Source organism: Heterodontus francisci, chromosome 18, assembly GCF_036365525.1.
Source record: "Heterodontus francisci isolate sHetFra1 chromosome 18, sHetFra1.hap1, whole genome shotgun sequence".
NCBI classification, from domain to species: Eukaryota; Metazoa; Chordata; class Chondrichthyes; order Heterodontiformes; family Heterodontidae; genus Heterodontus; species Heterodontus francisci.
In genome coordinates, this window is record NC_090388.1 from 45,875,629 (window position 1) to 45,889,273 (window position 13,645).

Genomic DNA, 13,645 nt, shown 5'->3' on the forward strand with positions numbered 1-13,645 from the left:
ATTGTACTAAGGTATGCTCAACTATTCTCTGGCAAAATACATATGAGATTCATTATGGTACATTATAATACTACCCTGCTATCATATATTTATTACTGGAAAATACACCCCATTATCTCAATGTACCTAGCTTAATTCTGAAAGTTTTGATAAAACTTATCTCCAGTTTTGCAATACATCTAAATGTTCCCGCAGGGCGAATGTTTGTGTTGGGTCTGCATGCCACCTTGTGGTGGGATGAAATACTTCGGCATTTGTTACTTGGCACAACTGCAAGTGAGGAAAAAGGTTTCATTTTTTCCAATTTTTTTTGATAAAGATGCAGCATTATTTTAAAACAAGCCCTTTCTAAATAAAATTTTTATGTTTGGTGGATCCTACAATCTCTTGAAATGCATTTTGCTTTCATAGTGAGAAAAGTATCTCAAATGTTTTGCCCCCTACTGAATGAAGTCTGGTTAACATCCAATACTAGGATTGCCCTGGAGTCTGCAGGCATTGAAGATTAATCTCCAGGACACTACAGCAGGCAACCCAGGAGAAGATTATTGGGGCGTTAAACAAAATTATGTTTCTTTTCCTTCATTTTCTTTGGTTTTGTTTATTAATTATAAATTTATTGGAGATGAGGGAAAAAAATGTTTGACTCTTGGTAAAGTGTCTATTTGCTTTCCAATTGGTGTGGGTAGGCAGTGCACAGCATGGACAGGTTTGATGATCAATGGTGGGAGCGTGGTGATGGGCCAGTTTGAGGTGGGAGGTCATGTGATGAAACCTCAGGAATACATCAGAGTTAGCAATCCTATTTTAGTTTAGTTTAGAGATACAGCACTGAAACAGGCCCTTCGGCCCACCGAGTATGTGCCGACCATCAACCACCCATTTATACAAATCCTACACTAATCCCATATTCCTACCACATCCCCACCTGTCCCTATATTTCCCTACCATCTACCTATACTAGGGGCAATTGCTAATGGCCAATTTACCTATCAACCTGCAAGTCTTTGGCTTGTGGGAGGAAACCAGAGCACCCGGAGGAAACCCACGCAGACAAAGAGAGAACTTGCAAACTCCACACAGGCAGTACCCAGCATTGAACCCAGGTCGCTGGAGCTGTGAGGCTGCGGTGCTAACCACTGCGCTGCCCTTTTCACTAGTGTTGAAGTTGCAGTAGGTCTGCTCCACATCTTTAGTTTTTGAAGTCAAATCATCCGTAAAACGTGGAAATCCTCTGGCCAGTGGAGATATTGCTACTTTTGTTCGAAAGTTCAGGCATCTTTACTTTGAAGAGGATTATATAGGAAAGTAAAAAATACCTGACAGTATGTTGTCATTATCAGTGAAGAAGCAGCAATGGGGGTGGATATCTGGAAAGATATCTTACAATAATTATTCTTTTATTGATAAACCAAGGTGCAGGGTCAAGGCTGACACCAAGGGTTAAAAGTGTAGAAAAAGGCAAGGTAAATCAGGAAATAGCAGGCAGGTAACACCATTTTGAGCTTTAAAACTTAAACATGAAGGGGCTAAAAACCCATATGCCTTTGATCTTGATGTCAATCACTGAATCTTGCAGCTCTTTAGTCCAACTCTCCCACTCTTTCTCCATAGTCCTGCAAATTTTCCCTTTTCAGGAAAATATCCAATTTCCTTCTGAAACTTGCTACTGAATCTGCTTCCAATACCTTGGTTGTCCAGGTCGCATGAAGTGTCATGGAATTCTAACATGCGCATGCAATGGGTTGAAAAGCTACTTAATGTTAAAACAGTCACACAATTATATCCTTACCAGTCTTGTAATACACACCTGTCTTTACCTGAAAATGGAATTCATGTTCCAAACAGTGCAAACCCCTTGGTTAGTAGAAGCTCCACTCCAAAAAAAGACCTCAGTTCTCTGAGCGTGTGCGAGATTTTCAAAGACTTTCTCCCCACTGCCCCTCACAAAATGACAGCCAGCAAAAAAAATGCCTTACCTCTTTCTGGCTGTCACTGCTCTTCACTTGTAATTCTTTTTTTTTGATGAGTGAAAGGGACAACTTGGGTCTTTTAGGGAAAAAGATGATTCCTAGTAGGGTCAAGGTTGAGGTCCTTTTGATTTAAATTACAGTAGTGACCACCTGCACCATTAAGAGCTCAACTCAGGCATCTGTCTGCCCAAAGTGTCTGGGCATTTTGGGGACCTGTGCTGGTTTTGGAGTAGGAGGCTGTATGCGCCAGCCATCCACTCCACCCACAGAAATGTATCCATCATTCATCTTTATAAGGGGACAGATATATTTTTTTCAATCTTCAATGGCTCAGCCCCATACCTCCAAGTGGGCCCTACATTTGTTGTTCAGTGAGCCTGTACACCTGGTCTCATTTTATGCATTGGTTTGCCAATGTTTTGCCAGGCTGGCTAACAGAAAACTCTTGGCCTGGGCATCCATTTCTTTGGCCACACCTCCTCCTACGATCTTGTTTAGGACAGGTACAGACTCCACCCTAAGGCCCTGTGGAAACTGCCAGAGAAGGCTTGGAACCAGCCTAACTTGCTGCTTTACCAAGTAATTTGAAAGGAAACAAACTAGATAATTATGAAAATGGCTCTGTTGGAGGTCATATGCTGGTAATTTGTTTAGAAGTACACATCCTACCAGACTCTATTAAAACCTTTGGAGATGTCCAAGACAGTGACAGATGAAAGTACTCAAGACTATAGTTACAGATCTAAGTAATGTGGATAACGCCATGAAACAGTAAAGCAAATTGCATTCTGTTGATCATGGATCAGACAGAAGTTTCAAAATGATGGGTAACTTAAGAGTTAACAGCAACCTCCACAATCTTAAAATAAATAGATGGAAGGGCAACTGGGAGGTAGTTTGGAGAGTAAAATGGATTACCTTAAAAAAATTTGTGATCCTACTGGCACCATGGAAATGTCATTTGTGAAATGTAATCAGTCACGTCAAGTGGATAGTAAATGCATACCCCAGGTGTATGCATTTGGGGTCATATACACATTTCAGAATTTTCATTTTAGTTACTAAATTCCATCAGAAGATAAATAAATTGGGGAAAACTCAACAAAGCACAGATATTCATGGCCTGTTAGAATGATAGGCTTGATGGACCAAATGGTCAATTTCATATTACTCTAGGTCTTAACAGTAGTTGCAACTTCTAAGTTATCTTATCTATGATTGTTTTTATTTCAATATTTCCTTCTTTGCTCCAATAATAAAACATAACCTTTCAATTATGGCAAGGTTAAGAACAAAATGCAAGCACACAATAATAAACATTACAGTAAAAAGTTGTACAAGTTCTTAATCAGTTTATACATTCACCTTCATTTATTTCTACAATATTTAGTTTGATTATTGATTACAGGCAACAGCAAAAAAATCATCACAAAGACATAATATACCTTGTCATCATTTTTCCCATATACATTAAGCTCATAATGAGACAAAAGCTTTTTCTTGGTCAAGTAGCTCAAACAGAAATCTCCTTTACACAATCACAGTGGGGAGGTGTCCAGCATACACTCAATGCCTCCCCATCCACAATTAAATAGCTCAGATTGTTATCTCAAAGCAATGATGAAACATTTAACTTGCATTCCACTGCTCTATGGCACCACCATTATAAATTAATTTAAGCAATAGGACCTGAAATATTTTTCAGGTTTACAAATATTTATTTTATGGTACAGAACACAAAAGAAGTGAATTTAAACTTTGCATTCCATCCAAAATGGACGGAAGCAGATCAGCCACCTGTTATATACCTCGCCTGATTTAATTGTAACATCCTCTTAATACATCTTTACTGAGTTAGGAGTCAAGATTAATCACATTTCCTCCGTTTGACATTCCTTTCTACAATCTCATGCCATCTATGCACCTCAGTCCTTCCTTCCTCTTCCAATCTTTAAAATATTAAAACTCAAACTTGGCATCACCCAGTCACTACTTCATATTCATCTCTGTTACTCTGCAACCTTAGTGGTACTCTATGAACCATTGGTTTTATATTCAAAGAATAATTGAATCTCAGTGAATGTCAGTATGTTGCTATAGTTAGCCTCATTGCTCTGGTGCTACTGAGGAAAGATAAGCTATGCTTGTCCCTCGTTATCACTATCCATTAACCTCCCAACCCCTGCCCCGTTTACTGGAAGGGAAATGAATGTAAATGTGAGGTGGAGTGGTTGAGAGGTGAAAGAAGGGAGACAAAGAGGATGAGATGGGTTATAACCTAATTTCTACCATGACTAATTATTCTTAGCACTGAGTGTCATCAATCTTCCAATAGGATGTAAGGGCTAAATACCTATACAGGTTCATGCTACATGCACTGGAATTGAAACAAACACCACATGAATGACATGTTAATAAAAAGCTCTACCTACTTGTTCAGGATCTAATTTCTTTGGACCAAACGTACTGGGATTTTTCATTAAATGATGTATTAGGATTTTATCATTTATATGGTTTTGCATTTATCCAGACTTCACTAAATTTCTATATAGCAGATCACTCCATCAGATCACAGATAATAAAATTGTTGGACTTCTAGTTGGAATCACAAAAACAAAAAATGTGCACTATATATATTTGACCTTTTAAATCGTTTGCATATGTAGTTTCCATTTTCCCCCCACCACATCCAATGAGGAGAGCCACAAGAGAAAATCAACCACATTTACATATCAGTTCTAAAAAATGTAACAGATGCTTTTGTTATCCTGGGCTCTTCCTTAAAGTCCAAATTTGTTCATAATGGAATAGATTGATTCTTCTAGAAAACTTTAGTTCATGCATCTATATACATTCCATCAATTAGGTAATCAATTCTGGTGTAGTGCCTTCTATAATAGGACTCTGATATTCGTTTACTTATCACAATCACCACTATTATTAGAAATAACAAACCAAATAATAAAGCAGCAATCAGTCCACTCTGAACTTCCACTTGTGAATCTTCCATTTTTCCTGCTGATTTATCCTGACCTCCCAAATTTTGTTTTTGGTCTAGTAATCCGTTGTCCATTTTATTAACACTTCCATTATTTGATACTGTAGTTATAATCTCAATGAATGGCATTTTAGCAGCTGGAATCCTGGATACAGTGGATTGCTGTGTCATCTTTGGTATCAATTTTGTTGTTGAGACATTAGTGTTAGGGGTGGTTGTTAAATGGGTAGTTGGAAGGATGGTAGTGGTCATTGACTGAGTGGTGATTGTCGTCTGAGTGGTGGTGAGTGGGAGAGTGGTGGTTGTCGCTGGTTCAGTGGTAATGACTGGGAGAGGGGTGGTTGTCGCTGGTTCAGTGGTAATGACTGGGAGAGGGGTGGTTGTCGCTGGTTCAGTGGTAATGACTGGGAGAGGGGTGGTTGTCGCTGGTTCAGTGGTAATGACTGAGAGAGGGGTGGTTGTCGCTGGTTCAGTGGTAATGACTGGGAGAGTGGTGGTTGTCGCTGGTTCAGTGGTAATGACTGGGAGAGGGGTGGTTGTCGCTGGTTCAGTGGTAATGACTGGGAGAGGGGTGGTTGTCGCTGGTTCAGTGGTAATGACTGGGAGAGGGGTGGTTGTCGCTGGTTCAGTGGTAATGACTGGGAGAGGGGTGGTTGTCGCTGGTTCAGTGGTAATGACTGGGAGAGTGGTGGTTGTCGCTGGTTCAGTGGTAATGACTGGGAGAGGGGTGGTTGTCGCTGGTTCAGTGGTAATGACTGGGAGAGGGGTGGTTGTCCTTGTTTGAGTGGTGGGGATTGACAGAATGGCTGGGAATGTGGTGGTTGTCGTTGTCTGAGTAGTTGGAAGGATGATGGTGGTCATTGCTCGGGTAGTGGCCGTTGAGAGAGTAGTCTGGAGAGTGGTTCTTGGTAGCTGGGTAGGAGTCATTGGCAGAGTGGTTAAGAAGACAGTGGTTCTTGTTGACTGGGTGGTTGGGAGAATGGTAGCTGTCTTTGAGAGAGTGGTTAGGAGGGTGGTGGCTGCCATTGACTTCCTGGTGGTCACTGGGAGAGTTCTGGTCATGGTTAACTGTTTGGCAGTCACTGGGAGAGTGGAAAATGTTGTTGAATGGGTGGAAGAAGCCATTGGCTGAACTGTGGTCTTTTGGAGAGTGGTGAGTGGTGTTGACTGACTGATGATTATTGGGGTCGGAACAAGATGAGGCGTAATATTTTTGAGATCAGTAGAAACTCCATTATTGGATGATTCTTCCCCTCTCTGAGAATGTGTTTCTTTCATGGACTCACCCAACTCCTTCATACTTGCTAGATCTGTGTGCAAAAAGAATAGAAACATTTGTGCATTTCTGATACACGAGGCTGACGCATGGTAATTCTGCAAATTGAAGAGTTTCAGTTAGAGAGGACCCCACATTGCATTTTGCACACACAGTTTTGAGGGAGTGGGTTTGCATCCTGGTCTGGGTTCACATCCATGCAGGACATTTCTGCAGACTGCAAGAGTCCCAAGTGAAATAATGGTTACAGAGAAGTCTTGAAGCTTTAAGAAAAGCTCAGGCAATATTTTGCCCCATTATTTGACCACTCAACTGCTGAATCATTTCTCATCCCCACCCCCCCCAACTTTGGCGAGCATCCTGTGCAAAACCTGAGACTGGCCGAGATAGCCTAGTTATTTAACCTCAGAAATACCTGAGAAATGGCCACTACAGATTTGATAAGGAGTTAAGCTGTGTTATAGATCTAAGATCCCAATACTCCTCCATCAAGACTGGAAAACAACCCCTCTGTGTCCAGGTTTCTACACTGTGCCTCATAAGGGTTCAGAGAATGTGAATGATCCAAGAATGGTATCTGATCCAAACTCAGAAGGATGCCAATCAGTACAGATCTATGAAGTCAAGAAGGACCAGGTTTAATTCTTAGACTATGGCATGTTAGCTGCTCTCGATTTGCTGGACTTGGGGTGGCAGTGAAGTCAACTAATGTTCCTGCTCTTGGACATTATCCAGGTTTGGGTTTGTGGTGATGCCCTCCTTGGTTGAATAACCTAGCAACGCTCAAAGATTAGACCACACATTAAGTATGACCATCTGTGTAAGGAACTGGAGGCCTGCCAGTGCACAGAGAACTGTATCCCAGCCAGAGTCAGCATCTTCAGGAGAGGAGGGAAGCCTGTGACAGTGGCTGGGGAGTGGATGTGCAATTGGTGGCGATGGAATGGAGTTTGTGGTAGGGTCTGAAGACAATGGCCTTCCCGATGTCTAATAGCAGCTCAAACAGGATGTCAGACAAGCAGGTTGGCAAAATCAAGGAAGTGCAGGGTTCGAGAGAAGTAGTGATGAGATGGAGCTGTGTGCCATCAGGGTACATGTGGAATCTGGCATCATGTCCTTGGATGCTATCACCAAGGGACAGCATGTAAATGTAAAATAGGAGAGGGAAAAGGATAGATCCTTGGGAGACAGGAGGGAAAAGAAGCCATTGCTGGAGATTCTCAGGCTACGATGGGATAGGTGCAAGTGTAACTAAGTAAAAGCAGTTCGGCTTAGTTGTACAATGGAAGCGAGGAGGATTGCACAGTCAACCATTTCAAAGGATGCAGACAGGTCGATAATCATAGAATGGTTACAGCACAGAAGGAGGCCATTCAGCCCATCAAGTTCATGCTGGTTCTCTATAATAACAATCCAGCTAGACCCACTCCCCTGCCCTTTCCCCACAGCCCTGCAATATATTTCTCTTCAAGTACTTACCTAATTCCCATCTGAAAGTCACAACTGAATCTGCCTTCACTGCCCTTTCAGGCAGTGCATTCCAGATCATAACCACTCACTGTGTAAAAAGGTTTTCCCTCATGTTGTCTTTAGTTCAGAAGGACAAGGAGTGACAATGCACCACAGTCACAGTAGCAGAGGATGTCATTTGTGACTTTGATTCCAACTGTTTCTGTGCTGTGGCAGGGCAGAAACCTGATTGGAGAGGTTGATTATGATTATGATTAGAGATACAGCACTGAAACAGGCCCTTCGGCCCACCGAGTCTGTGCCGAACATCAACCACCCATTTATACTAATCCGACACTAATCCCATATTCCTACCAAACATCCCCACCTGTCCCTATATTTCCCTACCACCTACCTATACTAGTGACAATTTATAATGGCCAATTTACCTATCAACCTGCAAGTCTTTTGGCTTGTGGGAGGAAACCGGAGCACCCGGGGAAAACCCACGCAGACACAGGGAGAACTTGCAAACTCCACACAGGCAGTACCCGGAATCGAACCCGGGTCCCTGGAGCTGTGAGGCTGCGGTGCTAACCACTGCGCCACTGTGCCGCTTCAAAGATGAAGTTGCAGGAAAGATGGGTACAGATTTTGGAGACAACATATTTAAGGACTTCAGAGAGGCAATGGATTTTGAAGATGGAGCTGTAGTTTGCAAGAACGTAAGGGAGTCAGGGCTTGGTGTTTTGATGAAGGTGTGATGATGACAGATTTGAAATGGGTGATAAACAGCATCTGAGGAGAGGGAAGTGTTTATAATGGTTTCAAATTAACCAATTAGTCTGTACTGATATTTAGACACTGGAAAATCAAAGATCCTGCTATCCTGTTCCTTTTCTCAGGTTACTGCTGGCAGCAAAATACTTTCATCATCTTTCTGCCAAATAAAGAAAAAAAATTAACAGTTGCTTATCACAGTAGGAATGTTTTGTTAAGGTAATAACTATCTAAGAATTTTCTCAACATTTAGACAGTTCAGGTGTCATTCAAAAAAGTATTTTCTCATCCATTACTGGAAGCGATACATGAATGCGATGTAGATTTTAAAACCTTCTTCCTCTCCAGTTTTCTCCATCTCCTGGAGGTGGCAACTCATGTGAAGTACAATTCTGTGGGCACTGCCAGCCCTAGGGTACCTCACCTGTGCAGCTATTCTACAACTGAGAGTTTTGGCCAGACATTTGCCCATGAAAAGCCAATTAGCCAAGAGCAATCCTGCCCGCAACTGGCATGGACACACACTCTTTCTGGCATGGGTTGTTAGATAGCAATCAGAAGGAGAAACCCTGCCTGATTTTCTCTTCCCTGGTGCTGCATCATCTTCATTCAGAGCACCAAACTCATGCACTGAGTGGCAATCAAACCTGGGGCCTTTCTGGTTTGTATCGCTCAGCTGAACACCATTTAAAACCATGGTCAAAATATTTTTTTCAAAGAAATATATAATGCAATCAATGTCCCTGTCGTTAAAACTTAACCGCCTTCATCGTTTACAGTTTTGTCTTTTGAAATTGTTGGCTCACTCACCGCAGTGTGATACCATATATGCCAGTCATTCTTCTGTATCTCTTCCAAGTGGCTACTGTTCATGTGTGAGCCTTGACAATGAGCATTTGCTGGCTATTTGATTGTGGAGGACCTGACAGTTGAGCCTGATTCTGTCCCCATCAGGCATCTCCACATACTCACTTCCAGCAAGATTGTCTCGCAATACAGGAGAAGAAACCCTAGCCAATTGTACCGATCTCCCACTCCGCCACTGCCTGAATGCAAGGAAATCAAGGCCAATCATAGCAGCCATACAGCTGCCTTTGCTGAGATTAGCAAACAGCACAGATCTTACAGGAAATTTGGAAAGTCCTAGTCTCGACAGCTATGAGTCATTCGAACTTTTCAAAGCTAATCAGTCTGGTTATATTAAACTATCCTGCAAATGGGTTTATATAAATTTGGTTATTGTTTGTACTTTCCATGTTAAATTATACTTTATCTATTATTACATGCAAAAGCATTTGGTCATCCATTTCATCAAGTTTCATACATTAAAGCCCCAAAGGAATTCTCTTCCTCAGCATTTGATTGATGTAACTTCAACTGCAGCAGCAAATTCTGGAAAATTATGGGGGGGGGGGGGAAGTGGGAAGTCCTTCGTTGCCAAAATGGTGCCTTCCAAAGCAACAAAAAGTAATATAGTAAGTACTATGCAACAAAATACCAATGCTTCTTCAAAAAAAAAATCAAAAAAATTTATAGCAACTTTTTAAACTCAGTATCAATTTTAAGAATCCAATGTTTAGGCTTTGGAGGTCCGACAGAAGAGATTTACCAGAATGGTTCCAGGTTGAGTGATTCCAATTACTTGGATAGATTGGAGCACTGGTTGTTCTCCTTAAAGCAAAGAAGGCTAAAAGAAGAGTTGATAGAGGTGTTTAAAATCATGACAGGCTTAGATAGATAAATAAAGAAAAACTGCTTCTAATGGCTGAAGGGTCAGAACCAGAGGTGACATGAAGGAAAACATTTTTATGCAATGAGTGCTTAGGATCAGGAATGCACTGCCTGATAATGTCATAGAGTCATAGAGTTACAGAGCACAGAAACAGGCCCTTCGGCCCATCGTGTCTGTGCTGGCCATCAAGCACCTAACTATTCTGGTCCCATTTTCCAGCACTTGTATGCTATGGCGTTTCAAGTGCTCATCTAAATACTTCTTAAATGTTGTGAGGGTTCCTGCCTCTACCACCACTTCAGGCAGTGTATTCCAGATTCCAACCACCCTCTGGGTGAAAAACATTTTCCTCAAATCCCCTCTAAACCTCCTGCCTCTTACCTTAAGTCTATGCCCCCTGGTTATTGACCCCTCCGCTAAGGGAAAAAGTCTCTTCCTATCTAACCTATCAATGCCCCTCATAATTTTGTATACCTCAATCATGTCCCCCCTCATCCTTCTCTGTTCTAAGGAAAACAACCCTAGCCTTTTCAGTCTCTCTTCATGGCTGAAATGCTCCAGCCCAGGCGACATCCCTGGTGGATCTCCTCTGCACCCTCTCCAGTGCAATCACATCCTTCCTATAGTGTGGTGACCAGAACTGTACACAGTACTCCAGCTGTGGCCGAACTAGCGTTTTACACAGCTCCATCATAACCTCCCTGCTGTTATATTCTATGCCTCGGCTAATAAAGGCAAGTATCCCATATGCTTTCCTAACCACCTTATCTACCTGTGCTGCTACCTTCGGTGATCTATGGACAAGTACACCAAGGTCCCTCTAACCTTCTGTACGTCCTAGGGTCCGACCATCCATTGTATATTCCCTTGCCTTGTCAGTCCTCCAAAAATGCATCACCTCATACTTCTCAGGATTAAATTCCATTTGTCACAGCTCCGCCCATCTTACTAGCCCATCTATATCGTCCTGTAATCTAAGGCTTTTCTCCTCACTATTTACGACACCACCAATTTTCGTGTCATCTGCGAACTTACTTATCATACCTCCTATATTCACGTCTAAATCATTAATGTACACTACAAACAGCAAGGGTCAATCCCTGTGGTACACCACTGGTCACAGGCTTCCACTCGCAAAACCACCCTCGACCATTACCCTCTGTTTCCTGCCACCAAGCCAATTTTGGATCCAATTTGCCAAATTGCCCTGCATCCCATGGGCTCTTACCTTCTTAACCAATCTCCCATGCGGGACCTTATCAAAAGCCATGTAGACTACATCAACTGCTTTACCCTCATCTACACTTCTAGTCACCTCCTCGAAAAATTCAGTCAAGTTATTTAGACACGATCTCCCCCTGACAAAGCTATGCTGACTTTCCCTGATTATTCCCTGCCGCTCCAAGTGGAGATTAATCCTGTCCCTCAGAATTTTTTCCAATGGTTTCCCAACCACTGATGTTAGACTCACCAGCCTGTAATTACCTGGTCTATCCCTGCTACTCTTCTTGAATAATGGTACCACATTCACTGTCCTCAAGTCCTCTGGCACCTCTCCCACGGCCAGACAGGATCTGAAAATTTGTGTCAAAGCCCCTGCTATCACCTACCTTGAGTCACACAACAGCCTGGGATATATCTCATCTGGGCCTGGGAATTTATCCACTCTTAAGCCCATTAAAACATCTAATACTTCCTCCCTTTCAATGTTAATATGTTCAAGTATATTGCAATACCCCTCCCTGATCTCTACACCTACATCGTCGTTCTCCACAGTGAAAACAGATGAAAAGTAATCTTTAAAACCTCACCTATGTCCTCCGGATCCACACACAGATTGCCACTTTGGTCCCTAATGGGCCCTACTCTTTCCCTAGTTATCCTCTTGGCCTTAATATACTTATAAATTGCCTTAGGATTTTCATTTATATTGACCGCCAATGTTTTTTTCATGTCCCCTTTTCGCTCTCCTAATTACTTTTTAAGTACCCGCTACACTTTCTATACTCCTCTAATGCCTCCACTGTTTTCAGTGCTCCGAATCTGCCATAAGCCTCCTTTTTTCCCCTGATCCAATACTCTATATCCCTTGACATCCAGGGTTCCCTGGACTTGATGGTCCTACCCTTCACCTTAACGGGTACATGTTGGCTCTGAACCCTCACTATTTCCTTTTTGAATGACTCCCACTGGCCTAATGTAGACTTTCCTACAAGTAGCTGCTCCCAGACCACTTTGGCCAGATCCTGTTTTATCAAATTGAAATCAGCCTTTCCCCAGTACTGTACCTTTATTTCTGGCCCATCTTTGTCTTTTTCCATAACTACCTTAAATCCTACAGAGTTATGGTCACTATCCCCGAAATGTTCCCTCACTGATACTTCTACCACTTGTCCAGCTTCATTCCCTAGAACTAGGTCCTGTACTGCCCCTTCTCTTGTCGGACTTTCTACGTACTGGCTCAAAAAGCTCTCCTGTATGCATTTTAAGAATTCCTCCCCCTTTAAGCCTTTTGCACTAGAGACTATCCCAGTTGATATTGGGGAAGTTGAAATCCCCTATTATTATTACCCTATTATTTTTACACATCTCTGAGATTTGCCTACCTATCTGTTTCTCTATCTCTCCCTGACTGTTTGGAGGCCTGTAGTACACTCCCAGCCAAGTGATTGCCCCCCTTTTGTTCTTAAGTTCTACCCCTATGGCCTCATTTGAGGAACCTTCTAAGATATCATCCCTCCTTACTGCAGTAATTGACTCCCTGATCAACAGTGCAATACCATCTCCTCTTTTACCCCCTCCCCTACCACGCCTGAAGATTCTATACCCTGGAATATTGAGTTGCCAGTCCTGCCCCTCCCTCAGCCATGTCTCTGTAATAGCAATAATATCATAACGCCATGTGCTAATCAATGCCCTCAATTCATCTGCCTTATTAGTAAGACTCCTTGCATTAAAGTAAATGCAATCCAGCCTTGCATTTTTCACTTGTGCCTTAACAGGTTTATATTTGTTCTGCCTTCCAGACTGACTCAGTTTCTCTTCTATATTTGGCTGTGCCTCACCCCCTACTGTACCTCCACTCTGTATCCCATCCCCCTGCCAAATTAATTTAAACCCCCCTCAACAGCACTAGCAAACCTCCCAGCAAGGATGTTGGTCCCGTTCCGGTTCAGATGCAACCTGTCCAACTTATACAGGTCCCACCTTTGCCAGAAACAGACCCTGTAATCCAGGAACCTAAAGCCCTCCCTCCTGCACCATCTCCTCAGCCACGCATTCATCTGCTCTATCCTCCTATACTCACTAGCACATGGCACAGTGAGTAATCCAGAGATTACAACCTTTGAGGTCCTGCTTTTTAATCTGCTACCTAGCTCCCTAAATTCTTGTTGCAGGACCTCATCCCTCTTTCTACCTATGTCGTTGGTACCAAT

General features: G+C 42.5%; 1 protein-coding gene across 2 annotated transcripts in view; it reads right to left on the minus strand.

The window, feature by feature from the left end:
- Positions 1-3,208: 3,208 nt before the first annotated feature.
- Positions 3,209-13,645, minus strand: part of LOC137379591 (MANSC domain-containing protein 1-like) — a 52,176-nt gene continuing 41,739 nt past the window's right edge. For both annotated transcript variants that reach the window (XM_068050640.1, XM_068050641.1), the window contains one exon: positions 3,209-6,281. In XM_068050640.1, coding sequence (XP_067906741.1) covers positions 4,810-6,281 — 1,472 coding nt within the window. In that variant the 3' untranslated portion in view covers positions 3,209-4,809. The remainder of the gene's footprint in view (positions 6,282-13,645) is intronic.